The sequence below is a fragment of the Mus pahari genome, chromosome X (genome assembly GCF_900095145.1).
Source record: "Mus pahari chromosome X, PAHARI_EIJ_v1.1, whole genome shotgun sequence".
NCBI lineage: Eukaryota > Metazoa > Chordata > Mammalia > Rodentia > Muridae > Mus > Mus pahari.
The window spans coordinates 94,243,332-94,269,166 of record NC_034613.1 but is presented as its reverse complement, the minus strand read 5'-3'; the positions used below and the strand labels follow the sequence as shown (position 1 = coordinate 94,269,166).

At 40.6% G+C, this 25,835-nt stretch overlaps 1 protein-coding gene and 1 long non-coding RNA gene across 3 annotated transcripts in view; one reads left to right on the top strand and one right to left on the bottom strand.

The window, feature by feature from the left end:
- The window catches only part of LOC110313248, a 46,455-nt gene extending 22,328 nt beyond the window's left edge, over window positions 1-24,127 (bottom strand). Inside the window, exons 1-2 of the long non-coding RNA XR_003843052.1 lie at window positions 23,599-24,127; window positions 22,421-22,510 (exon numbers count right to left, since the gene is read on the bottom strand). This is a non-coding gene — a long non-coding RNA (uncharacterized LOC110313248). The remainder of the gene's footprint in view (window positions 1-22,420; window positions 22,511-23,598) is intronic.
- A 112-nt stretch (window positions 24,128-24,239) lies between these two features.
- The window catches only part of Brwd3 (bromodomain and WD repeat domain containing 3), an 85,662-nt gene continuing 84,066 nt past the window's right edge, over window positions 24,240-25,835 (top strand). For both annotated transcript variants that reach the window (XM_021187306.2, XM_021187307.1), the window contains exons 1-4: window positions 24,240-24,487; window positions 24,619-24,677; window positions 24,880-24,909; window positions 25,310-25,369. In XM_021187306.2, coding sequence (XP_021042965.1) covers window positions 24,457-24,487; window positions 24,619-24,677; window positions 24,880-24,909; window positions 25,310-25,369 — 180 coding nt within the window. In that variant the 5' untranslated portion in view covers window positions 24,240-24,456. The remainder of the gene's footprint in view (window positions 24,488-24,618; window positions 24,678-24,879; window positions 24,910-25,309; window positions 25,370-25,835) is intronic.

Here is a 25,835-nt window from a genome sequence, read left to right as displayed (position 1 = left end):
AAAAAAAAAAAAAAAAAAAGGGGGGTGGGTACAGAGGTATACAAAGAATTCTCAACTGAGGAATTGTGAATGGCTGAGAAGCATCTAAGAAAATGTTCAACATCCTTAGTCATTAAGGAAATGCCAATCAATACAACCCTTAGATTCTACCTCACACCAGTCAGAATGGCTAAGATCAAAAACTCAGGTGACAGAAGATGTTGGAAAGAATGTGGTGGAAGAGGAACACTCCTCCACTGCTGGTGGAATTGCAAGCTAATACAACCACTGTGGAAATCAGTTTCGTGGTTCCTCAGAGAATTGGACCTGAGGACCCAGCAATACCACTCCTGGGCATATACACAGAAGATGTTCCAACTTATAATAAGGACATATGTACCACTATGTTCACCGCAACTTTATTTATAATAGCCAGAAGCTAGTAAGAACCCAGATGTCCCTCAACAGATGAATGGATACAGAAAATGTGGTACATTTACACAATGGAGTACTACTCAGCTATTAAAAAAAAAACAATGAATTTATGAAATTCTTAGACAAATGGATAGACCTGGAGGATATCATCCTGAGTGAGGTAACCAAATCATAAAAGAACACACATGATATGCACTCACTGGTAAGTTGATATTAGCCCAGAAGCTCAGAATACCCAAGATACAATTCACAAAACACATGAAACCGAAGAAGTAGATAGACCAAAGTGTGGAAACTTTGGTATTTCTTAGAAGGGGGAACAAAATACCCATGGAAGGAATTACAAGAGACAAAGTGTGGTGCAGAGACTGAAGGAATGACCATCCAGAGACTGTCCCACCTCGGCATCCATCCCATAAACAACCACTAAAACCAGACACTATTGTGGATGCCAACAAGAGCTTGCTGACAGGAGCCTGATATAGCTGTCTCCTGAGAGGCTCTGCCAGTGCCTGACAAATACAGAAGTGGATGTTCACAGTCATCCACTGGAAAGAGAACAGGGTCCCCAATGAAGGAGCTAGAGAAAGTACCCAAGGAGCTGAAGGGGTTTGCAGCCCCATAGGAGGAACAATATGAACTAACCTCCAGAGCTCCCTGGGACTAAACCATCAATGAAAGAAAACACATGGTGGGACTCATGGCTCATACTGTAGCAGAGGATGGCATCGTTGGTCATTAATGGTAGGAGAGGCCCTTGGTCCTTTGAAGGCTCAATGCCCCAGTATAGAGGACTGCCAGGACCAGGAAGCATGATTGGGTGGGTTCGGAAGCATGGGGAGGCGGGAAGCAGTAGTGGGTTTTCAGAGGGAAAACTAGGAAAGAGGATAACATTTGAAATGTAAACAAAGGGCTGGAGATGGCTCAGTGGCTAAGAACCCTGGCTGCTCTTCCAGAGGTCCTGAGTTCAATCCCCAGCAACCACATGGTGGCTCACAACCATCTATAATGGGATCTGATGTCCTCTTCTGGTGTGTCTGAAGAAAGCAACACTGTACTCATATACATAAAATAAATAAGTTTTTTTTAAAGAAATGGAAATAAAGAAAATATCTAATAAAAAATAAAAAAATGAAATAAAGTCACAGATTAACCTAACACAATAATAGTGGGTGACTTCAATACACATGTCCTACCAACAGACAGACAGCCCATGCCAAACAACAACAATAATTAAAAAAAAGAAAAACAGAAAAAAAAGAAGTATATTACCTAGGCATGGTGGTATACACCTGTAATCTCATCACTGGGTAGGTGTAAGCAAGAAGATGAAAAGTTCAAAGGCAATTTCAGGTACAGAGCAAGTTTTCTTCTTCTTCTTCTTCTTCTTCTTCTTCTTCTTCTTCTTCTTCTTCTTCTTCTTCTTCTTCTTCTTCTTCTTCTTCTTCTTCTTCTTCTTCTTCTTCTTCTTCTTCTTCTTCTTCTTCTTCTTCTTCTTTTTGATTTTTGATACAGGGTTTCTCTGTGTAGCCCTGGCTGTCCTGGAACTCACTCTGTAGACCAGGCTGGCCTCGAACTCAGAAATCTGCCTACCTCTGCCTCCCAAGTGCTGGGATTAAAGGCGTGCACCACCACGCCTGGCCCTACAAAGTAAGTTTTAAGACAATCTATGAGACCTTATCTTGAAAATATGTGCATCAACAGGGAACATTGTCTATAATACTCATACAGTGTGCGCTTAAATAATTTTAATGGGGCTTAAATGCATATAGGTGGGCTTGGTGGTTCATACCTATAACTCCAGAACTACAAAGGTTGAGAGAGGCTGACTCAAGCTACAGTATGACTTTGTCTCACAAAACAAAAAGAAAGCACATACAACAGAGTTGATAAGAGAAATGAAGGATGAAACTCTAACATAGTCAAATGGCACCAAGGCTGTGTGTCTAGCTGAGTAACACACACAGGTAGCAAGCATAAGGCTCCAGGCTTGATGCTTAGCAACAAAACCACACAGAAACACAAAAATATTTCCAACAGGTTATTTGAGTAGATAATAGTCATGTAACACAAAGGCTTCCTGTAGCTGATGATGACTTTGAACATTTGGTTGTCTTAACTCCCACGTGTTGAGATGACAGGTGTGTGTCACTATGCCCAACTACATATGTGATTTCTTTTAACAAGCCACTTCTTTCTCTTTCCATAGCGTTGTATTTTTAAACATTCATTTATTTATTATGTGTATGTGCCACACACATGCATGCTTATGCCATGGCCAGCATACGTAGATCAGGGGACACCTTACAGGTGTCACTCCTCTCCTTCTACTGTGGTGGGTCCAAGGGATCAAATGCAGCTCCCTGGGCTTAGTGGTAAGTGCCCTTAACACACTGAACAACCTTGCTTAGCACAAAGAGCCATTTCTAATTTTAAAATATTCTTTCACTATTAGGAATAGTGTATTTTTAATCACAACAAAGACAAATCTTTTGAAAAACTAGTTATTCATTTTGTGTGTGTGTGTGTGTGTGTGTGTGTGTGTGTGTGGGTGGCCTGCATGTATGTATGTATATCATGAGTTTGTAGCACCCACAGAAGTCAGATATGGGTATTGGGTCCATTTATAGTGATTTCACCTCCATTCCACCATAGTATCTAATTACTACATTACTTCACCAGCAAACTTTATATGCCCCATTACAGGGGAACGCCAGGACCAAGAAGTGGGAGTGGGTGGGTAAGGGAGCAAAGCAGGGGAAGGGTTTAGGGAACTTTCAGGATAGCATTTGAAATGTAAATAAAGAAAATATCTAATAAAAAATAAAATGAAAAAAAGAAATTTCAAACTATATTGAGTAAGAATGAATATAACAATTATGATGTTTCATAACTTTAAAAAGTTTAATTCTTTTAAAATGAGTATGGTATCAAATGACCATAATTCCAGTACTTGGGAGGTAGAGACCACGGGTCCTAAGGAGTGGAAGGTCATTTGTGGCTATATGATGAGTTTGAAGCTGACCTGGGCTGCATGAGACCCTGCCTCAAGTTCTTAACTATCTGTGCCAGTGCTTTAGAGCACTGATTGCTCTTCAAGAGGACTGAGGTTCATTCCCAGCATCTACATGGAGGCTCACAACCATCGAGTTGAAAACCTTTTTTCAACCAATAGATTTGTTTTTCCAACCATAAGTACGTGGTGCCCATCCCTTATCTCTCATTACTGTGTAACAATCACTTCACTATTCCAAAACTCTCTTTCAGTCCTTTCGACAAAGAGTGAAAAATGTAACTTTTTTGGCTCAGTGAGAGGCAAACAAGGTAAGTAGCCGGTTGAAGGTTATCATGTATATAGTATTTTGAAAGTCCAATTAAGCCAGGCGTGGTGGCGCACGCCTTTAATCCCAGCACTCAGGAGGCAGAGGCAGGCGGATTTCTGAGTTCAAGGCCAGCTTGGTCTACAGAGTGAGTTCCAGGACAGCCAGGGCAATACGGAGAAACCCTGTCTCAAAAAACCAAAAAAAAAAAAAAAAAGGTCCAATTAAACCAATATAATAATAGCATCAAATTAAACAAGTGGAAAGGGTAGGGAAGGGAAAAAACATCTCTTTTCAATAAGAAAGAGAACCATGTAGCACATGCCTTCAATTTCAACACTTGGGAGACAGAGGGAGGAGTATCAGATGTTTAACCTTGTCACACCAGCTATATAGTGAGCTTGAACAAGTCTAAGCCTGGGCTTGAACAGAGGGTGAGGGAGAGGGAAATTGAGACAGAGATGAACAGAAAGAGAAGGAGAAATAGTGGGCCACATAGAAGAAAGGCTAATAATATTTGCTAGTTTTGTGACATTGATCAAATATTGAGTTGATTAGAGTTTGATTTCCCTATTTCTAAAGAGGGGATAATAGATGTGTATGATACAGGGCCCCTGTAACTACCCCCAATAAACCATGTGAATATGTAGCTTGGGCTAGGGCATCTAGTAGGCACTACTGATCTGGACTCTAAAAAGACGTTGAAATTATGAAATGAATTATAATCAACAAAAGATTTACAGAACTTTTATAAAGAAAGAACTATCACTGTGGGGCTGGGGGTATAGTTCAGTTTCTAGAGTGCTTGTCAAATACACACAAAAATCTAAGTTTAATGCCCAGTACTTCATAAATTGGGCACAGTGGTACTTGATTATAATATCAGCATTCAGAAGGCTGAAGCAGTTGAATCTCTTTGGGTTCAAGGCAAACCTGGTTGACATACCGAGTTCTAGGCTGGCCAGGCTTCAAAGTGAGATCATGTCTGAAAAAAAAAATCAAAAGAGATAATGGGGAAGGGAAACAAGACAAAATGTTTCTGAAGTTCCTTTAAGAAAAAGAAGTTGCCAACACTTGTATTTTGCTTCAAAGTTTAAATAGGTTTAAGTCCACAGTTAGCTGACTCCACTGCTTTAAGCTCTTTGACAAGGTAGAAACATTACAGTAGAAGGGTAATAAAGAGTTTAACTACATATGTCACCCAGTCTTAAAACAGGATCCAAGAGTGTCCAGCGAGACGATATGCCTTTGAAAGGTATACCCCAGTGACCTACTTCCTCCAACAAGGCCTCACCTCCTACTAGCACATTGCCTATGAATTCACACAAATACATCAATTCATTGATGAGACATCAGCGCCCTCTTGATCTGATCCTGTCTTAATAACTCTAAATGCTGGAGAACCAAGCGTTTACTATAGGAGACGTGTACAAATCATAAGGAGATGACAGCCAATGAAAAGCAAAAACACTGGTATATGTGAAATCGAGTCTTCTCAGATGATAAAATGTAATGTAATCTAAAATAATGAAATCACCATGGGATTGGGACTAGGTGGTGTTGCTCACTTTTCATTGTCAACTTGCCACAATCTGGAATCACCTAAGAATGGCGGGAGGCTCAGTGAGGAATTGCCTAGGTCATGTTGCTCTTGGAGCATGTCTGTGGGGATTTGTCTTGATTACTGTTAATTGATGTGGGAAGACTCAGCTTAAAAGTAGGCAGCTCTAGTTCCTGGGGTTGAGTATAAAAAGAAAAAAAGGGCTGGTGAGATGGCTCAGTAGGTAAAAGCACCCGACTGCTCTTCTGAAGGTCCAGAGTTCAAATCCCAGCAACCACATGGTGGCTCACAACCATCCGTAACAAGATCTGACTCCCTCTTCTGGAGTGTCTGAAGACAGCTACAGTGTACTTAAATATAATAAATAAATAAATCTTAAAAAAAAAAAATCTTTAAAAAAAAAAAATAAAAAAATAAAAAGAAAAAAAAAAGAAAAAGAAAACTGAAAAGGATGAGAAAGTGAGCTGAGCACAAACATGCATAGCTGAGCTACATCCCCAGCACACAGTGATAATTCTCCTTCAAGTTCCTGATGCCTTAAGGTGCCTCCAATGATGAAGTGTAACCTAAAGTTGTGAGCTCCAATCAACTCTCCTTTATGTTGCATTTGACAAGGTATTTTGTCATAGCAACCAAAAAAGAAAACTAGGACACAGATCAATATAAAAGAACACACACAAAAAAATAGATCTTAGTCTAACACATTATTGAATAACAGTGACTGCATAACGTAGCAACTGGGGAAAAATAAACAATTTAATAAATATTGCCAGACAGAAGTGGTTAGCTATTTTTCAAGCCATCATTTTACACAAATTCAACTGAAAAAGAAGTAGTCATACACAAAAAATATTAAATTATTGTTTTGTTTTTTGTTTATAAAGCATATCTTAATTACACACAAGAACTGTTTTCATTAAGACATTTTTGTAAAAAAATTGTAATTAATTAGTTTAATATTATGTGTGTCTAGGATTTGAGCCTGTAGGTACATGAATGTTATGGCACACATATGGATTTCAGAGGAAGTTTGTGGAGTAAGTTCTCTTCCTTCCACTTTTGATATGGCTTCTAGGGATGAAACTTATTAGTTAATCCCACTGAGTCACTTCTTTGGCCCCAGTTTCTTTCTTTCTTTCTTTCTTTCTTTCTTTCTTTCTTTCTTTCTTTCTTTCTTTCTTTCTTTCTTTCTTTCTTTAATTTAATTTGGATCTGTGAGACTAGTCAATAGATAAAGATGCTTTTAGCCAAGCCTGATGACCTGAATTTGATCCCCAGAACCTAAGATAAAAGGAAAAAACTTACTCCAAGTTGTTTTCTGACCTCCACATAGGCACAGGAGGTACATGCTCACTGACAAAGACACACAGAGAGTGAGAGGGGAGGGAGGAAGGAGAGGAGGGAATGGGGAGGAAGGGAGGAATGGCGAACACAGACAAGGAGACAGAGACAGCCACACACAAATAGATTCAGAGAATAAATACATATAATACCTTTTAAAATTAGATTTTTAGAGCTAGGGAGATTGCTCAGTTGGTAGAGGCACTTGCTCCCAAGCCTGACAATGTTGTTGATTCCCAGAACTCACCTGAAAAAAAGGGAGGACAGACTCAGACAAGTTGTCCTCTGACTTCTACATATGCACAGTCGTACCATCTACGTGTCACCACACACTCACAAAATAAATAAATATATTTTATTTTTTATGTGTTCCTGTCTGCATGAGAGTGTATATATGTTTGTGACAGGCAGTAAGAGTATGCGCACACACAGAGGGCAGAAGTGGGTATTAGATCCATCAGACTGGAACTTATAGGCTTTTGATACATGCCTGCTGAGATCTGCTTCTCATGATTGTGCCCCTCTGGAGTCATCTTTCCAGCTCCAGTTCTGACATCTTCATGTATGTCTTTATTCTCATTGGATCAAGTCCACACCCTGTTACCCACTCTTGTCACTTCCTATTACAGCTTGTGGTAGTTTACATAAGAATGGGCCTCAAAGACTCCTATATTTAAACATTAAGGTAGTGGCTCTATTTGAAAGGACTAGGAGGTATGGCCACCTTAGAAGAACTATGTGACTAGAGATGGGCTTTGAAGATGGGCTTTGAGATTTTCTTTTCTTTCTTTTTTTTTTAATTAGGTATTTTCTTTATTTACATTTCAAATGTTATCCCCTTTCCTAGTTTCCCCTCCAAAAATCCCCTATCCCCTCCCCCACTCTCCCTGCTCCCCAACCCACCCAATACCATTCCTGATCCTGGCATTCCCCTATACTGAGGCATAGAGCCTTCACAGGACCAAGGGCCTCTTCTCAAGCCAGGCCTAGTGGCTCTGCATGCCTGATGCCTGTTTAATGTAAAACTCTCAGTTATTTCTCTCTTCCTGCTGCCTTTGGACCCAGATGTAGAATTCTCAGGTACCATGTCTGCCTGCATGCTGCCATGCTCCTTGGCATGAGGATAATGGATGAAACCTGGGAAACTCTAAGCCAGCCCCAACTAAATGCTTCCTTTTATAAAAGTTGCCATGGTCATGGTATCTCTTCACAGCAACAGAACACTAACTGACTAAAACAAGGCTTTTCATTATCCTTTTCCCAAGCAGCCTATCTTCTCTTTTCATATCTTTCCGTATGTTCATGTACGCTTGTAGTGGGAGTGCATGCTTCCATTTATGCATGTAGAGTCCAAAAGCTAACAATGAGTGTCTTCATCTATTGCTCTTCACATTATTGATGTTGTCGTCATTTGCTATATGGTCTATCATTAAACCAGCAATTCCCTGAAATACACACTAACACACACGCACACACACACACACACACACACACACACACACACACACACGGCTATGAGTGTGCTTTAAACTTAGTGCGAGTGCTGGGGATCTGAACTCAGGTCTTCATGCTATATGGCAAGTACTTCAGCCAGAGAACTGTTTTTCCCAGCCCCTCAAGTAATTTTTTAGAGGTAATAGAATGCTGGGAATGTAGCTTAGTCAGTAGAGTTTTTGCCTAGCATTCATGAAACCCTGAGTTCAAACTACCAGACCACCTGTACCAGGCAGAGTGACACAGGTGTACTACACAAAGATTTATAAGTCATCACTTATGAGGGAGAAGCTGGATGATAGGGAGCCCTAGGCTAGCCTACAATACAGGAGACCCTATCTCTAAATAATAAACGCTAATAGAAAAGAACGATTAGGGGCTGGAGAGATGGCTTAGTGGGTAAGAGCACCGATTGCTCTTCCAAAGGTCCTGAGTTCAAATCCCAGCAACCACATGGTGGCTCACAACCATCTGTAACAAAATCTGACACCATCTTCTGGAGTGTCTGAAGACAGCTACAGTGTACTTACATGTAATAAATAAATTAAAATAAAAAAATAAAAAAAATAAAAAAAATAAAAAAGAAAAGAACGATTAACTACACAAGAAATCTCAGGATGAGGATTCCTTTTCAAGGTCAGGAAAAATAGTGTATTAGAGTAATCTAAAGGAATAGAACTGATATATATATATATGTGTGTGTGTGTGTGTGTGTGTGTGTGTGTAGAGCTATACATCATATATAGGTACCTGGAAGTAAGTCTTCCACTAGCAGTGCTTGGATGAAGACACAGAACTCTCAGCTCTTCCTGTGCCATACCTCCCTGGATAGTGTCATGCTCCCACCTTGATGATAATGGACTGAACCTCCGAACCTGTAAGCCAGCCCCAATTAAATGTTGTGTTTTATAAGACTTGCCTTGGTCATGGTGTCTGTTCACAGCAGTAAAACCCTAAGACAGAAGTTGGTACCAGGGACTGGGGTATTGCTNTGATAGGCCTGACCATGCTTTTATTTGAAAGAATGTNGATTTTGGGACTTTGGATTTGGAACGCAGTGGAATGCTTTAACTGTGGCTTAATAGGTCATCCTAGTAGGAATATGGAAGACTTTGTTGCTGGGAGTAATTTGAACTGTGTTGACCTGGCCCAAGAGATTTCAAAGGAGCAGAATTTCAGTATGTGGCATAAAGACTATTTTTGTGGTATTTTGGCGAAGAATGTGGCTATTTTTGCCCTTGTCTGAAAAGTCTGCCTGAGGCTAAGGTGAAGAGACTTGGATTAATTGCATTAATTGCATTGACAAAGTTTCAAAAAAGCCCAGCAGAGATTTTGTTCTCTGGCTAAGTCTCACAAAGAGAAGTTTGAACAAGCATAGCAAGCTTAGAAAGAAAAAATATAAAATATATGGTTCGAGTGTTAAAGGGGTACCGGGAAGTGAAACGGAGCAAAATCTTGTGTTCTAGGAGATAAAAGATTAAGGGAGTAGGACCTTGGGGCAAGATCCTACCCAGCTAAATTAGATCCAGGCATGTGATACACACCTTTAATCTCAGGAGACAGGCATGCTGACCTCTGTGTTCAAGGTCAATCTACAGCGAAAGATCCAGAATAGCCAATCTTAGGTAGCGAAGGAGTTGGATAACAGAAAGCTGGTGATAATGTAATAGAACAAGGGGACCATGTTCCAGCTCCTGCAAGCAGCAGAACTCTGAAGTTTCAGCCATGTGGCTCTGGCTTTAGAGTGAATAATAGAAGGGACTACTTGGACAATTGATGCTGGTTAGCTGGAGCTAAGAAATTAGCAGTGATTAAGAAGAGACCAGCGTCATTGAGGTGAAATCTTCTGGGAAGTGTTTTCTGCAAGCATATAGAAGCTGCGTTCCAGAGATACCAAAGTTGTACCTCCTGCTGCAGCTGTACTTGGTAATTTGAAAGAGTCACTAAGGTGGTATTGGTTTTGAAAACATGAAGGGGTTATGAAGAGCAGCTGAGGCTTGGCCCTGTGAGAGGCCTTTGAAGGCCATTGGTGAAGGTGCAGCCTCAGTTGAAGTTGATGGCTCAGGACTGAAGGGGTCATGCAAAAGATTTGAGGCTTGGCACCATGAAGAGAGCCTATGAGAGGATATTGGTGAAACCTAATTGGAGTGGAACACCCCAGTGTATTGGAGATGTCAGTACCATGGATGATCACCAAGAACAGAATCCGTAGTGGAGTGGATCAAACTGAGCTTAGAGTACTACAGAGGGCAGAGCTGGAGAAGTGATGCCAGCCCTTAGGAGGAGCCCAAAAGATCAAGTGGAATCCCAGACACTGAAACATTGAAACTGCCTTGGAGACTCAACGATGTTAAAGATTCCAGAGTCCTGGGATACGTGCTGAGGAAAGCTGCTAACAGGGAGCGGAACCAGCCCAGGAGAAAGCAGTTTGTTGCAGTCAACAAACATGAAAAAGGAGCGGAGATCTGAAGACTGCTTTGACATCAGCCATGGAGATGCAGAGTTTGGAATTTGCCCAGCTGGTTCCGGTCTTTCTTTGGGGATTACATTTAAGTGATTAGATGTAGAATCTCAGAAGAGACCTTGAATTCTGGACTTTTAACATTGTTGAGACTGCTATAGACTATAAGGACTTTGAAAGTTGGACTAAATTCATTTTGCATTATGGTATGTTTAAGTATGCCCCCCCATAGACTTGTGTGTTTGAACAAGTCTATGGGGGCCAGGGAGTGGAATGTGATGGTTTGTATATTCTTGGACCAGGGAGTGGCACCATTTGGAGGTGTGACCTGGTTGGAGTAGGTGTGTCACTGTGGGTGTGGCCTTAATTCTCTCATCCTAGGTACCTGGAAGTCAGTCTTCCAATAGCAGCGCTTGGATGAAGACATAGAACTCTCAGCTCCGCCTGTGCCATGCCTGCCTGGATAGTGCCATGTTCCCACCTTGATGATAATGGACTGAACCTCTGAACCTGTAAGCCAGCCCCAATTAAATGTTGGTTTTTATAAGACTTGCCTTGGTCATGGTGTCTGTTCACAGCAGTAAAACCCTAACTAAGACAGGGGGCCACCCTGATTTAGGGTGGGCCTTCATGCTTCAAATAAGCTGATAAAGAAAAGCCCTCACCATGGTACCCATCAGTGGCTTTAGATGATCCTAGATGCAGTTAGGTTGGCAACCAAGATTAGCTATCACGAATGAAAAATAAATCCAATGGAAAATGGGGAAGATTGAATTTAAACTCTCCACCATTATCAACAAAGTAAATCTAAATTTTTATTATTTATTTATTTATTTATTTTCGAGACAAGGTTTCTCTGTATAGCCCTGGCTATCCTGGAACTCACTCTGAAGACCAGGCTGGCCTCGAACTCAGAAATCCGCCTGCCTCTGCCTCCCGAGTGCTGGAATTAAAGGTGTGCGCCACCACGCCCAGTCTGTAAATCTAATTTTTTAAACAAACTAGTCATAATTATGAACGTTAGTAATGTCATCACTTGAGAACTAAAACAGAAGACTGGTGACGTGGAAACTGGCCCTTAAGCTGTAATAGCCTGTCTCAAAAACAAGTAGATTAATTAACAATAAACAAAGAAAATAATAAAATTGGAAATACACTGGCAGAAACACGCATAAAAGGTATTTATGATCACATATCATACAAATTAATAAGATGGCAATAAGCAATTCTTACCTATTACAAATGAAACAAATGGTTAATAAGTACTAAACAAATTTTTATGCAATCAAATAGTTAAACTAAAAATAATAGATGATAGATATAGATACATGATTGTTTATGACATAAAAGTTTTCATACATTACTAAAAGAAATATTAAGATTAGTAGAATTAAAAAATAAGTTGGAGGAAAAACTAATGAAAATATGTACTAGTGTATTTCTTGCCACCAATTTTGGAAAGCCTTTAAAAATATTTAATCCAGCTGCCCAGTGGTGGCATACACCTTTGATCCCAGCATTTTGGAGGCAGAGAACTGCAGATATAGGAGTTTGAGGCCAGCCTGGTATACATAATGAGTTCTAGGATGGCCAAGGCCGAGAACCCTTGTCTTAAAAAAGAAAACTGTGTGTGTGTGTGTGTGTGTATGTGTGCATGTAAATATGTATGTATGTATGTAATTATGTATTCAATTCATATAGGTTTCAAGCATTAGGAATCTATTCTAAGCACCTATTTAATAATTAGAAATATAGACAAGTGATAAGGCAATGGGGTCACACACCTTCAATCCTGCCACTCAGGAAGCAGAAGCAGATAGATCTCTGAGTTGGTAACAAGTCTAGTAGACAAAGAGTTCCAGAATAGCACAGGCTGCACAGTGAGACCTGACCCCAAATCGGTCTATTTATTTGTTTTTGTTTTGTTTTGTTTTTTGAGACGTGGATTCTCTGTTAATAGAGCCGTGGCTGTCCTGGACTTGCTTTGTAGACTCAGACTGGCTGACAGAGATCCCTCTGTCTCTGCTTCCCAAGTCCTGGGAATAAAGGTGTGCAACACCATGCCTGCCACAGAATTGGTTTTTGTTTCTTTCTTTCTTTCTTTGTTTTTCAAGACAGGGTTTCTCTGTATAGCCCTGGCTGTCCTGGAACTCACTCTGTAGACCAGGCTGCCCTTGAACTCAGAAATCTGTCTGCCTCCACCTTTCCAGTGTTGGGATTAAAGGCGTGGCCTTCCCACTGCTGGGATTAAAGGCATGTGGCACCACTACCAAGCTACAGAATTGTTTTAAAAAGAAAGAAAAGCAAACTTTATTAATGACGACAAGAGGAGGAAAAAACCAAGTGAATATTAAGTCAAAACAATTGTAATATGTACAAAAGGTGAAATTTTTCTGTAATTATTAAGATGCTTAATAAGTTTTATAGGTGTGATGACCATATCCATGGCTCAGCACGTGATAACCAAGCCCCTTACCACTAAAATATCTCTCAACCCCTTAATGTTTCCTTGTTTCCTTTGTGAGTAGCAATTTGAAAATCCGTGCGGGAATGAAGGAGAAAGTGCAAGCCAATATTAAAAGAGAAAATAATCAGAATACTATTTGGTTTTGAAATATTCAATTATGGCTCAACGAGGAAAAAATGTTAAGAACATACTACAATCATAATTAAATTTATTAACCAAACACCGTTTTAATTAATTTTTAAGAAAATCTGATTTTACTAGTTTATCTTTATTCAAAGCACCACATATTTTTAAGACCCCACTTGAGGCATAATTTGCATACCATAAAGATCACTGTTTGAGTAATGAATCCCTGGCCTTTTGCAAGGTAGAGAAGTATCTTAAGCATGAAGCTCCAGCTCCAGCTCCAGTTCACTGTTGTAAAATGTGAATTTAGGGCCATCTTGGTGATTAAGTAAATAGGTAAAAAGGCTTGTCATGCAAGCCAGGTGAACCGACTTTGATCTCTGGAACCCATGTAAAGGTGAAAGGCAGAACTGACTCCACAAAGCTATCCTGTGACCTCCACACATGGATCACAGCATCCACACCCATACACGGGCATCCCCATGCACTAAGAAAAACTTGTTCCTTTAGATGGTTCTTTATCTATTTACAAACGTGTGCAAGCATTATCAGATGTAGTTGTAGAACACATTAGAAACACTTCCCCCACCCCAAATAATTATAATATATGCAAGCACCTTGCTCCCTGTCATTAGACCAATGGAAGCAGTAATCTTTTTACCTTGATAGTTTCACCTGCTCCTCACATTTCACATAATCATATTATATTTGCTCTCTTTTCTGATTAATTTCTTTCATTCAACACATTTTCAATGTCCATCCAGGAGATAGACAGAGATAGATAGATAGATAGATACATACATACATACATACATTGATAAATGGATAGATAGTGCATATACCATTACTTCATTCCTTTTTATGTTAGAATACTCAATTCCATAGGTAAAAAAATATTTTGTTTAATTCATTCATAAGTTGTTTCTGTTATGGAAGTAGTATTAGAAATAACGCTGCTGTGAACTTTTTTTTTTTGAGACAAGATCTCAGGAACCCAAGCACACCTTGACTTCTCTGTGTAGTTGAAGCTAGCCTTGAAATGATTCTCTTGCCTCCCCATCCTAAATGCTGAGATTAGTAGCATTTGCCACTGCAACAGCTTCTGTTGTTTGTTTTGGATGCTATGAGGTTTGGTGGACAACTTTTGTTGTACATATTTTTCCATTCTTTTGGGTATATGGCGACAGTTTGAGTTTTTGAGGAACTACCAAATTGTTTCTACAGCTGTGTAAGACTAATGGTAGAAGGAAGGTACTGTCATCTTATGGTTTCAACTTGCATTTTTGTAATGAGCACTGTGTTCTATGTATATATTCTGCTAAGTAGATTCTTATTGCATTATAACTTACAACTATTTTCTTCTTTTCATTGGGTTATCTTTTTTGTTGGTGACTTTTCAGACAGGATTTCTCTGTGTAGCACTGGTGGTCCTGGAAGTTGATCTGTAGACTAGGGTGGGCTCAAACTCAGATTTGCCTGCTTCTGCCTCCTGATTGCTGGGATTAAAGGCTTGTGCCACTACTGCTCAGCTACGTTATCTTTTCCTTCCTTCCTTCTTTCCTTCCTTCCTTCCTTCCTCCCTCCCTCCCTCCTTTCCTCCCTTCCTCCCCTTGACTCTCCCTCTCTCTTTTATTTTTTATTTTTTTTATTTTTTTTCCCTCTCTCTTTTATGTAGGGTCTTACTTTGTAGCCCTAGTCAGCCTGAACTTGATCTGTAGATCAGACTGACCTCAAATAATTTACAGAGACTTGTCTACCTTGGCCTCCAGAGTGCTGGGATTAAAAGTATGTGCCTCTTTTCTTTTCTTTTCTTTTCTTTTCTTTTCTTTTCTTTTCTTTTCTTTTCTTTTCTTTTCTTTTCTTTTCTTTTCCTTTCCTTTCCTTTCCTTTTTCCTTTCCTTTCCTTTCCTTTCCTTTCCTTTCCTTTCCTTTCCTTTCCTTTCCTTTCCTTTCCTTTCCTTTCCTTTCCCTTCNCCTTTCCTTTCCTTTCCTTTCCTTTCCTTTCCTTTCCTTTCCTTTCCTTTCCTTTCCTTTCCTTTCCTTTCCTTTCCCTTCCTCTCTCCAGTCTCTCTCTCTCTCTCTCTCTCTCTCTCTCTCTCTCTCTCTCTCTCTTTCTCTTCCCCCTTTTTACAAAGGGTGAAAGGATTTATTTTGCCTCATGATTTTAGAGTGTTCTTTCTGATTAGTAGTATAAACCTGCTTGATTAATGGCCTTGATTTTCTTAATATTGTTTGATGTCCATAACTGTTTCCCTCTGACAAAGGTTAATGTATCTACTTTTGCTAGTGTGTTGCTGGTGTCATAACAAAGAAACATTTCTCTAATATAAGGTAAAAAAAACATTGGCATTTACCTTTTCTTCAAAAATTGTATCGTTTTAACCTTTAAGGCTCAGAAAAAATTGAGTTAATTTCTGTATGTATTATTGCATTATAGTAGTCTAAACTAATTTTTTTCTTGTGAATGTCCATTTGTCCCAGCACTTGTTGAAAGGGTATTTTCTTTCTTACTTTGTATCAGTACTAGGTACTGATGCCAACTTTGGATAACAGAGCTGCAGGCTTATTTCTGAATTCTCAATTCTATTCCATTGATGCATATGACTTTTTTCATGTCAGTAACACAGACTCCTCCTGATAATTGATTTTTAGTTAGTAAGGCTTGAGCATGGGAAGTGTGAACCATCCTAATTTATCCTTCTTTCCAAGATGCTCTGGCTATTCTGGGCTCCTTGTATGAATCATGCAGTTTCTGCCAAAATTCCTGCTGGGATTTGGCTACATATTTTATGCAATGTAGATCAGTTTTTACTATTATGTCTTCCAAACCATGGACATGGAATGGCTTTTTATTTCTTTAGGTGTACTTGAATTTCATTCAATACTGGTTTACAATTTTCTTTCTCTCCTTTTTTAATTTTTAAAATCTTAAATTTTATTTTTAAATCTTTTTGGGACAGGGTTTCTCTGTGTAGCCCTGGCTGTCATGGGAACTCACTCTGTAGACCAGGCTGCCCTTGAACTCACAGTGATCCTCCTGGCTCTGCCTCCTGAGTGCTGGGATTAAAGGCGTGCACCACCCCCAGCAGGCTGCTTTACAGTTTTCAGTGCATTAGTACTACATTTATTTTGTAAAACATATTTCTAAGTATTTTACTCTTTTGATAATACTGCAAATTATAATAGTTTTTTATTTCAAAATCTTTACTGTTTGGATACAGACCTATAAGTACTATCTTGGTCACGTTTCATGCGTTGCTCTGCTCATTCATTTGCTCTGATAAGTTTTTCGTGAGTTCCTTAAGATTTTTGCTATGTAAGTTCATGAATTTTAAAGAAAGAGATACTTTTCCTCTCTACACCAGATTTGGTTTCTGCTTTTTCTTAACTATTTAAACCCGGAAGACCTCTGTGAAGAAGATGAACAGAACTAGTGAGAGAAGGGCTGTAGATGTAGTTCAGCTGGTTGAGAGCTTGCCTAAGTTTTCACAAGACTCTTGCTTCCCCCCACCCACCCCGGGCCCATATAAAGCAGGTATGCTGGTACATGCTACTAATCCCAGCCCTTTGGAAGTGGAGACAGGAGGATGAGAAGGCCTAAGTCACTCTGGGCTGCACAGGGAGTTTGAGGCCAGTCTGACCTCCATGAAACCCTGTCTGAAAGAAGAAATTCTACCTTAAATGGGATTTCCTAGCTGGGTGTGGTGGTGCACTCCTTTAATCCCAGCACTCAGAAAGCAGAGACAGGCGGATTTCTGAGTTCGGGGCCAGCCTGGTCTACAAAGCGAGTTCCAGGACAGCCAGGGCTACACAGAGAAACCCTGTCTCAGAAAAAAAAAAGGATCTCCTGATTATAAGAGGGTAGCATTTGGGTTTTCACAATTAACTATCAGCTACACCTGTTAGTAGCTTGATGCAATTCCCACTGTAAACTAGTTTGTTGGATGTATTGATTAAGAATGGTGGTGAATTTGGCAAATCGTTTTGTGTTGATGTGTTTTCTGTTTCTGTAAAAAATGTATGAGATAAAACAATTCAAAGAATGGGTTTACCTTGGCTCAGGCTTTGAGAGTTTTTAGTGCATGGTTGCTTAGTTCCATGAATGTGAGCCCCTGAAATAAAGGTTAGAGTGTATGACAGAGGAAATTTGTTAACAAGGCTAGGAAGCAGAGATAGTGGAAGGAAGCGCCTTGAGTTCAGTATCTTCTTCAAGATCACACCCTCTTTGGCCTTCTTCTATAAGGCACTGCATTTTATTTAGTTGTTTGTTTTTGTATTTGTACATAGTTGCTGCACAAAACAGTAGCTTTCATTACAATATGAATATCACACACTTTACTCGTAATTTTTGCTTTCCTCATCATTTTGCCCACAGTCTATTCTACATACATGTGTATGTGTGTAATCTAGAGTCTTCACATGAGGGAACATTCGGATTTTTGTGTCTGGCACATTTTGCTTAACAGGATGCTTTCTTTCTCTAGTTACATTTGTTTTCTTGATTGCAATTTTGTTCTTCTTTGGGGATAATACTCTACTGTTAAAAGAAGCAGAACCCTTAAATATATTAACTATGGGGGAGGAGACTTCCTGCTGTGTAAAATTCTTGCTATACAAGCCTCACCTGAGTTTGATTCTATTTTTAAGACAGGGTTTCTCTGGGTAGCCCTTTGCTGTCCTGGAACTCACTATGTAGACTAGGTTGGGCTTAAACTCAGAGATCCACCTGCCTCTGCCTCCTGAGTGCTGCCATTAAATTTGCACCACCACTATTCTACCTGAGTGTGATGCTTGGGATCTATAAGGTGGAAGGAGAGAATCTATACTGTAAAATTGTCCTCTGGCCTCTATATTTTAATAAATACAAATTTAAAAAAATGTAATGCATAAGAATGAATCCCATAGCAAGGCCTGTTGGTGCAAGCTTGTAATCTCAGCTTCTATAGAGGCAGAAGACTGAAATTCCAAAGCTCACCCAGGTGTGGCAATATATGACTGTCTGTCTGTTCAGCACTTAGCAAAAGGAAGTGGAACAAAGTAGAAATTCAAGGTCACCTTCGGGTATATTGTGGGTTCAAGGCCAGTCGGGATACTTGAGACTTTTCTGAAACAAACAAACAAACAAAAATCCCTGATAGTTCAAGGCCTGCCTGAGCAACTAACAAAAACATAAACAAAACAAAAAACAGAGATGTAGATCAATACATGAGCACTTGCCTAGTATTTGGAAGAGCTTGGATTTAGATTTAACTCTCAGTGCTGAAACAGAAGGAAGTAGGAGAAAGAAAAGAGAACAAAATGTGTTCTTTTTCAAGAAATCAGTGTTCTTTTTGCTATCCTACTTTGGACAGAAACGGTATTGAAAAAGATACTGCTATGGTGGGTGGTGAGTACTTTGTTACTACAGGACATGGAATTTGTATCTCAAAGTGAAAATGCCTGTAACTCTAGTACTCAGAAGGTAGAAGCAGAGTGACTGAATGAACCTGGCTACACAAGAAGACTTTGTTTCAACATGGTTCAGTGGGTAAGAGCACCTGCTCTTCCAAAGGTCCTGAGTTCAAATCCCAGCAACCACATGGTGGCTCACAACCATCCATAAGGAGATCTGATGCCCTCTTCTGGAGTGTCTGAAGATAGCTGCAGTGTACTTACATTAAATAAATAAATCTTTAAAAAAATAAAAATAAAAACAACCCCCACAAAACCAAAACTATGTATCCCTGGATAAGATCATAGCCTATGTTGGAATTGGTTTTAGGCATCCACTGGAGGGGCTGGAATGTACTCCTCATGCATAAGGGGCAGAACTATTGTGCTCTCTAGATTCTGTTCGTTTCCAGATGGAAAATAACTTCCTTTACTCTTTCTTGTAATGTGGCTATGCTAGCAACAAATTGTTCCATTTGTTATTTATTGGGGGAATCATCTGTGGTTCACCTTTGTTTTCAAAGTTAGCTTTACTAAACATAGGATTCTTGTGCAGTGTCTTCCTTCTTGTGTTACAATGACTATGCTATCCTCTGGCCTCCATTGTTTTTAATAAGAAGTCACATCTTAACTGTGTCTTTTACTAGCGATGACTCAGGGTTTTTTTTGTTTTTGTTTTTTTTTTTGATTTTCAGTAAGTTAGTGGGCACTACTAAATGCTTATATTTGGAGTTCACTGAGCTCCCTATGTATGTTTACTTTGAAACAAAGGCTTCCAACATCGTTACAATGTATCTTCAAAATATTTCCTCTCACTCTTCTTTCTAATACTTTCATTATATGTATGTATATATGGTGGTGAATTTAATACTGCCTATTTCTTCTGCTGAGAGTGCCCTTCCATTTTTTCCTCATTTGTTTTCATTACTACTTTTGTTTGATTTCCGGAGTTCATAATCTCTACTAGCTGACAACCTTCCTAATGCTGTGACCTTTAATATAGTGCCTGATGTTGTGGTGACTCCCAACCAAAACATTATTTTGTTGCTACATAACCATAATTTTGCTACTGTTACAGGTTGTAATGTAAATATCTGATATGTGGGATATCTTATATGTGACCCCTTCTAAAGAGGTCATAACCCACAGGTGGAGAACCACAGCTTTAGATCAATAATTAATATTTTGCTTTCCTTATTCAAACCTAGGAATGTCCCTTTAGATGGCTTTTAAATTTGAGAAATTATCTTCCATTCTAGCCAAGAAGTTTACCAACTTAGCCATATCCTTGGCTCATGCAATGTGATTTTAATTATGTTGGCAGTTTATTTCCTTTGTATATGTACTCCTACCAGCACAATACCATGGCACATGTGTTGGAGTCAGAGGCCAACTTACAGGAGTCAGTTCTCTCCTACACTGTGGATCTGAGGACCCAACTCAGGCTGTCAAGTTTTGCTACAGATATTCTTTATTTTTTTATTTTTAAAGATTTATTTATTTATTATATGTAAGTACACTGTAGCTGTCTTCAGACAGCTCCAGAAGAGGGCGTGAGGTATAGTTATGAATGGTTGTGAGCCACCATGTGGTTGCTGGGATTTGAACTCAGGACCTTCAGATGAGCAGTCAGTGCTCTTAACCGCTGAGCCATCTCACCAGCCCCCGCTATAGATACTCTTATTCGTCCTGAAATGTGACTTTTAAAAGGACAATATGTTCAATCCCTGGAACCCACATAAAAGTGGAAGGAGAAAACCAACGGCACAAAGTCCTTCTCTGTCACGTGTACACACATCATGCACACACATCCATAATGCATACAATAATGGCAAATAAGATTTATTTAGCCAGGTAGTGGTGGCACATGCCTTTAATCCCAGCACTTAGGAGGCAGAAGCAGGTGGATTTCTGAGTTCGAGGCCAGCCTGGTCTACAGAGTGAGTTCCAGGATAGCCAGGGCTACACAGAAAAACCCTGTCTCAAAACCTCCCACCCTCAAAAAAAGATTTATTTGAAAATAAAGATGATAATAAAGTAAAGGATAGTTCAGTGAATTGTACCCCTCAGAAATATGTTCATGTTCTAACCACAATACTAGTGAATATCACCTTACTTGGAAATAAGGTCTTTGTAGATATAATTATGGCATTAAGATGAGATCATTCTAGATGTAGGGTGGACCTGAAATTTAATGACGCCTGTTCTCATAACAAAATACATTAAGTGGTGGTGTGCTTGTCCAAGATGTGGGAGACCCTGGGTGAAGATTTGACACAGGGCCCCACATGTACAAAGGTTATCTGAACATGGAGGAAGATAATGGAAGTATGCTGTCAACAAACCAAAGAATGCTAAGGATCCAGCAGAAGCTAGAAAAGGTAAAAGGGATTCTTTTATGGAGCATTCAGAGGGAGCACAACCTGCCACAGGCTGATTTTACATTTCTAGCTTTCATGGGTAAAAAAACAACCCACTGCTTTCTTAAGCCCTCTGGATTAGAAGTTGTTACGGTAGCCCCAGGAAGCTAATGCAGCTACCAAGTAAACATTTTTTATTAACATTTTTTACATTTATGAAGTGTGTTTGTGTGTGGGTGGGAAGTGCATGCCAGGGAGAGAGTGTGGACTTCAGAGAACAACTTGAGAAAGTCAGTTCTCTCCTTCACCAGGTAGGTTCTGGGGACTGACCTCAGGCTGTTGCCTTGGTGGCAAGCACTTTAACCCACCAAGCCACTTGCCAACTATCTTATTCTTCTTTTCCTTCTTTCTTGTGATATTTTCATGTAGGCAGGTTGGTCTCAAAATCACTCTGTAACCAAAGATGCTGCAGAACTCTTAATTCTCCTGCCCTGAATTTTCACGTGCTAGGATTATAAGAACATACCACAATGCCTAGCAGCAGTCTTATTCTTTCTACTTAAGTCCATTTCTGTCCTGTATTAGATGAAAATTTGCTTCCTTTCCTAATCTAAATTTTGAAAAAAAGTTAAAGAAAGACAGCCACATGGCTCAGTGGGTAAAGGTACTTGCTGCCAAGCCTGACAATCTGGATTCAGTCCTGGGACCCACATAATGGAGGGAGAAAAGCAGTTCCCAAATGCTGTATTCTGACCTCCACATGTACACACACACACACACACACACACACACACACAGAGAGAGAGAGAGAGAGAGAGAGAGAGAGAGAGAGAGAGAGGTGGTCAGGCACAGATTAAGACTGGTGATTCTGTCTTCTAAATTACTTCAAAGTGTAGTTAGCATTAGTTCTAAAGAATGAATTTTTTTTTTTGGTGGGAACACAGACATTTAAAAAAACTTCCTTCTTACATACTTAGTACAGAAAATTCCTGCTAGTTCATTACTTCCTTAATTATCATCTCCAAAATTTATCCTTACTGACTGGTTTTGTGGAAAAGGATTTGGGTTTTCAGTATTTTTCTTTGTGTCAGTTTGCTTTGTCAGTAGAGGATACTAGAATCATTGGGTATTGTGTGCCTGAAACTAATGGTGTGCTCCTTCCAGTTCCCCTTATCTCTCAGGCCAGCTTTGAATTAGCTATGTATCCCAGTCTAGTTTTGAACTAAAGACACTTCTGCCTCAGCTGCCCTAGTGCTGGGATTATATATATTATATTATAGGTAGATCAGACCACAGGAGGTTAATCTGTATTTTCTTTACTCCTAATCCCTTATCATTTCAAATTCCAATTCCTCCAATGGAGGCCAGGTAACTCTGCCCCTGCATATACACAATAAATAAATAAATAAATAAATAAAAATAATTCTGTACAAAGTAACTTCTTACCTTAAATTTCCATAAATGTGTGGAGTTTTCTCTCTTAATTGCATCCAGATTTACAGTTTTAGTGATCGCTGGGATAATTATGTCACATGTCTTTTGAATACAACAGAGATATATTCTCACATGAGTTCTAAAAAAAATGTGTGTTAGCAAACACAGTGAATATTATTTATTATTGTCATTTACATATGAGAAAAACAATAGCATGTAAGTGCTTTGAAGTCATGTAGTCGTCATTTTTAATATTGGTATGATAGAGAAAAATATAAACTCTCTCCTAGGTCACTGTTAAGGATTAAATGAGTTACAGCAGGCAAAGTATGTAGTAATGGCTTGGTAAAGGTTAGCTGTTAATTATATTATATTGAACAATAAAAATTGCTATTTCAGTAAGCACCTCATAATTTTCTCCTGAGGTTTTGTATTTTTTTTAATCTACTTCTTTCAGATACTGATTATACCAAAGATAAGCATAGCATTTTACACTTATCTTATGTTGTTATTAATTACTGAATAAAAGAAATTGGCAGAAAGAGTTACTAAGGATATGCTAAGTTTATGAATTGAATTAAATTTAATTCTATGCCCAATGTGGTTTAATTGCCGGGCTCCCTGAGTCCGAAAACCAAACTCCCACTATAGCCATACATTAATGTGAACCTTCAACTTTGAGTATTTCAAAGCAAATAATGTACACAATTCAAATAGTACTTGTTTTCCCATCATGTTTTGTTTCTATGATTTCTGTTCAAAGTAACATCCTGAGAACAGGATGCTAAGAGAAATTGGGGAAGTGAACCAGTTTACTCAAACTGTCAATTATTATACAAACCCTTTGATCAAATCAGCGCTGTGCTAAGAGTTAAAGTTATACATTAAAACAATTTTAGTCTCAAGGCAGTCTAAAAAAGACTTTGTAAACTGGAGTGGCGACACATGCCTGCCATGTGAGAACCAGGGAAGCTGAGGCTGGAAGATTGACATGGAATTCCAGGCAAGCCTTGGATACATACATAGTGACAGCATGTCAGAGAATACCACTTCAAAGACAATCCAAACCAAACTATCATTTCTATCCAAATTTCAATGAATAGTTAAGAACTTTAAAAATGTTTTGGCAGAATTTCAAAACAGAATTTCCAACTTATCCTACAGGAATTGAGAAGATGCAGCTTGTTGACCATTTCAAAAGGGGGAAAGGGCCTCGTCTTTAAAGTGTAAACTTTGCGCGCAATGTTTATCAGAATCAAGGGGAGACTTGATACTACTACAAGAAGTTTTCTATAAGAATATTATTCCCTTGCTCATCAGGTAGGCGCAGCACTTTCTTTTGGCATGCTGTTTCTCTTTTTAAAACAAAACCTCGCAGTAGATAGCGACTTTTTCTTGGGGTAGAGAAAGAACAAACAAACCAAATCCGTTCGGTGACCCAAGGTAAGCTAGATCAAGTCAGCCCCTCGCAAGTTTCTCTTGATCACGTCTGGAGAAAGGTTCCCTCACCGGAAAGGGTCCGATTGCCCTTACAGGAAGAGTAAGCAACTCCGGAGCTCTGGGACGCCAACGCCACCACAGAGTTTGACAAAAGATTGCCAGAGCGTCTGCCTGTGTTTATAACCTCTTCCTTGTTCTCTGGGCAGTAACTAGGCAACCCCAGGCCGGCTTAAGCGGCTGGAACTAGGCGGCCGCCTTAGTGCCTCTGGCGGCCAGCCTGGAGCTCTGCAAGCTGCTCCCTTCCCTTCCCCCCCTCCCTCTTTCTATGGCTCCACCCCTTTCCCCCCGCCCACCCCTCGGCGACTTCAGCTCCTCCCTCTCCTTCTCTCTTGCTCTCCTTCCTCCTCCGCCTCCTCGGCTCTTGGGCTAGAATATCTATGGGTCGAAACGTGATGCGATGAATCCGAGAGAGACCGAAACTGGGACGAAGAGTGCGGCGGAAGCGGCGGGACTCCCAAGCATGGGGGCTTCACCACAATAGAGGCAGCGCCCCCACCCGCCCCCGCCAGCCCTCCGGAGCGAAGCCCCCAAACCCCCTCGGGAAAAGGATGGCGGCGGCACCTACCCAGATCGAAGCCGGTGGGTAGCTGAGCCGGGGCAAAAGGGATGGGGGCTTTGCGCGACTGCTGTCAGAATTTTTTTAAAAAGCTTGTATCTCTTTTTCTTGCCTCTCTCTCAACGTCTCCCCCCACCCCCAACCCCTTCTTTAGAGCTGTATTACCTGATCGCAAGGTTCTTGCAGTCCGGACCCTGTAACAAATCCGCTCAGGTGAGAGGGAAAGGATATCTGGGAGTGTTGGGGAATGGTCCCATTGGGGAAATTGAGGCACCGGGTGAGCAGTGCAGTTGGAGGGTGAGGGAAAGGCCGGCCGCGATTACTCCTACAGTCAGCGGCTGTGTTGGAAGTGGGGAGGGAGGAATGGGTTGGCGCCCCAATCTGCTCCTCACATCCCTGTGTCCCTCTTCCCCAGGTGCTAGTGCAAGAGCTCGAAGAGCATCAGGTATGGACCCCTTTTGGGAAGAGGTGGGGAGGGCTGGGGAGAACCTGGAGGAAGGGTAAGGTAGGTCAGGGGCCGAGGGCAGGGGCCCAGAGGGAGCCTTCGAACTGGACACTTGGGGCTGTTGTCACTTGGGGTAAACCGGGTTCTTTGCTTAGAAGGGGCGGACAACGCAGGGGTCTAAACTCGCTGCCTTTTATTCTTGCGGGAGGTGTTTTTTCAGGATTTCCTTCCCTTTGGCCTGCCCCCCACCCCCAACCCCCAGCACAGCGGCAGTAGCTGTCTGGACTGGAGAAATGAAAATGTTAAAGGGTCTAGGATTAGGCTCCAGGCTGGGTGCTGCTAATGGGGAGCAGAGGCTTTTCCTTCACCCCCCCCCCTTTTCTTTTCCTCCGGCCCCCAGCTGATTCCGCGCCGCTTAGACTGGGAAGGGAAAGAGCACCGAAGAAGCTTCGAGGATCTGGTTAGTAAACTTTTCGTTTCAACTTAGCCCAACTCTTTCTCCACTCCCTCCCCACCTTGTGCCCCCAACCCGCCCCTGGCCCTTCAGCCCTTAGAGCTCCCGGAGCCTGCTGTTCGGTGTTCGAAGGACTGCCCCTTCCCCCTCCCAGCGTGTCGGAAAGGGTACCTTGCCCTCCTCTAGCCTTGCTTATTTTCACCCCAAAACTTTGAAGAATGTGAGTTGGTTTTCAGAGGTGCTGTGTTGTGCATTATGACTGTGTTACAAACAGCGGAGAAGGCCCATTGTAGGGGGATAAGGGACAGAAACCAGGGGGTTATCTTGGGGCACGTACCAAGGACTGACGCTGGCCAATGACAGCGTTGGTAACAGCCCGGAGTTCCGGATTAGTGGAAGAAAACTGGTTTCTGGTTGGTCCTGGCTTGAAATACGGGAACTGAGGCCAGGCTTGGGTGGTTTTTTTTTCCCT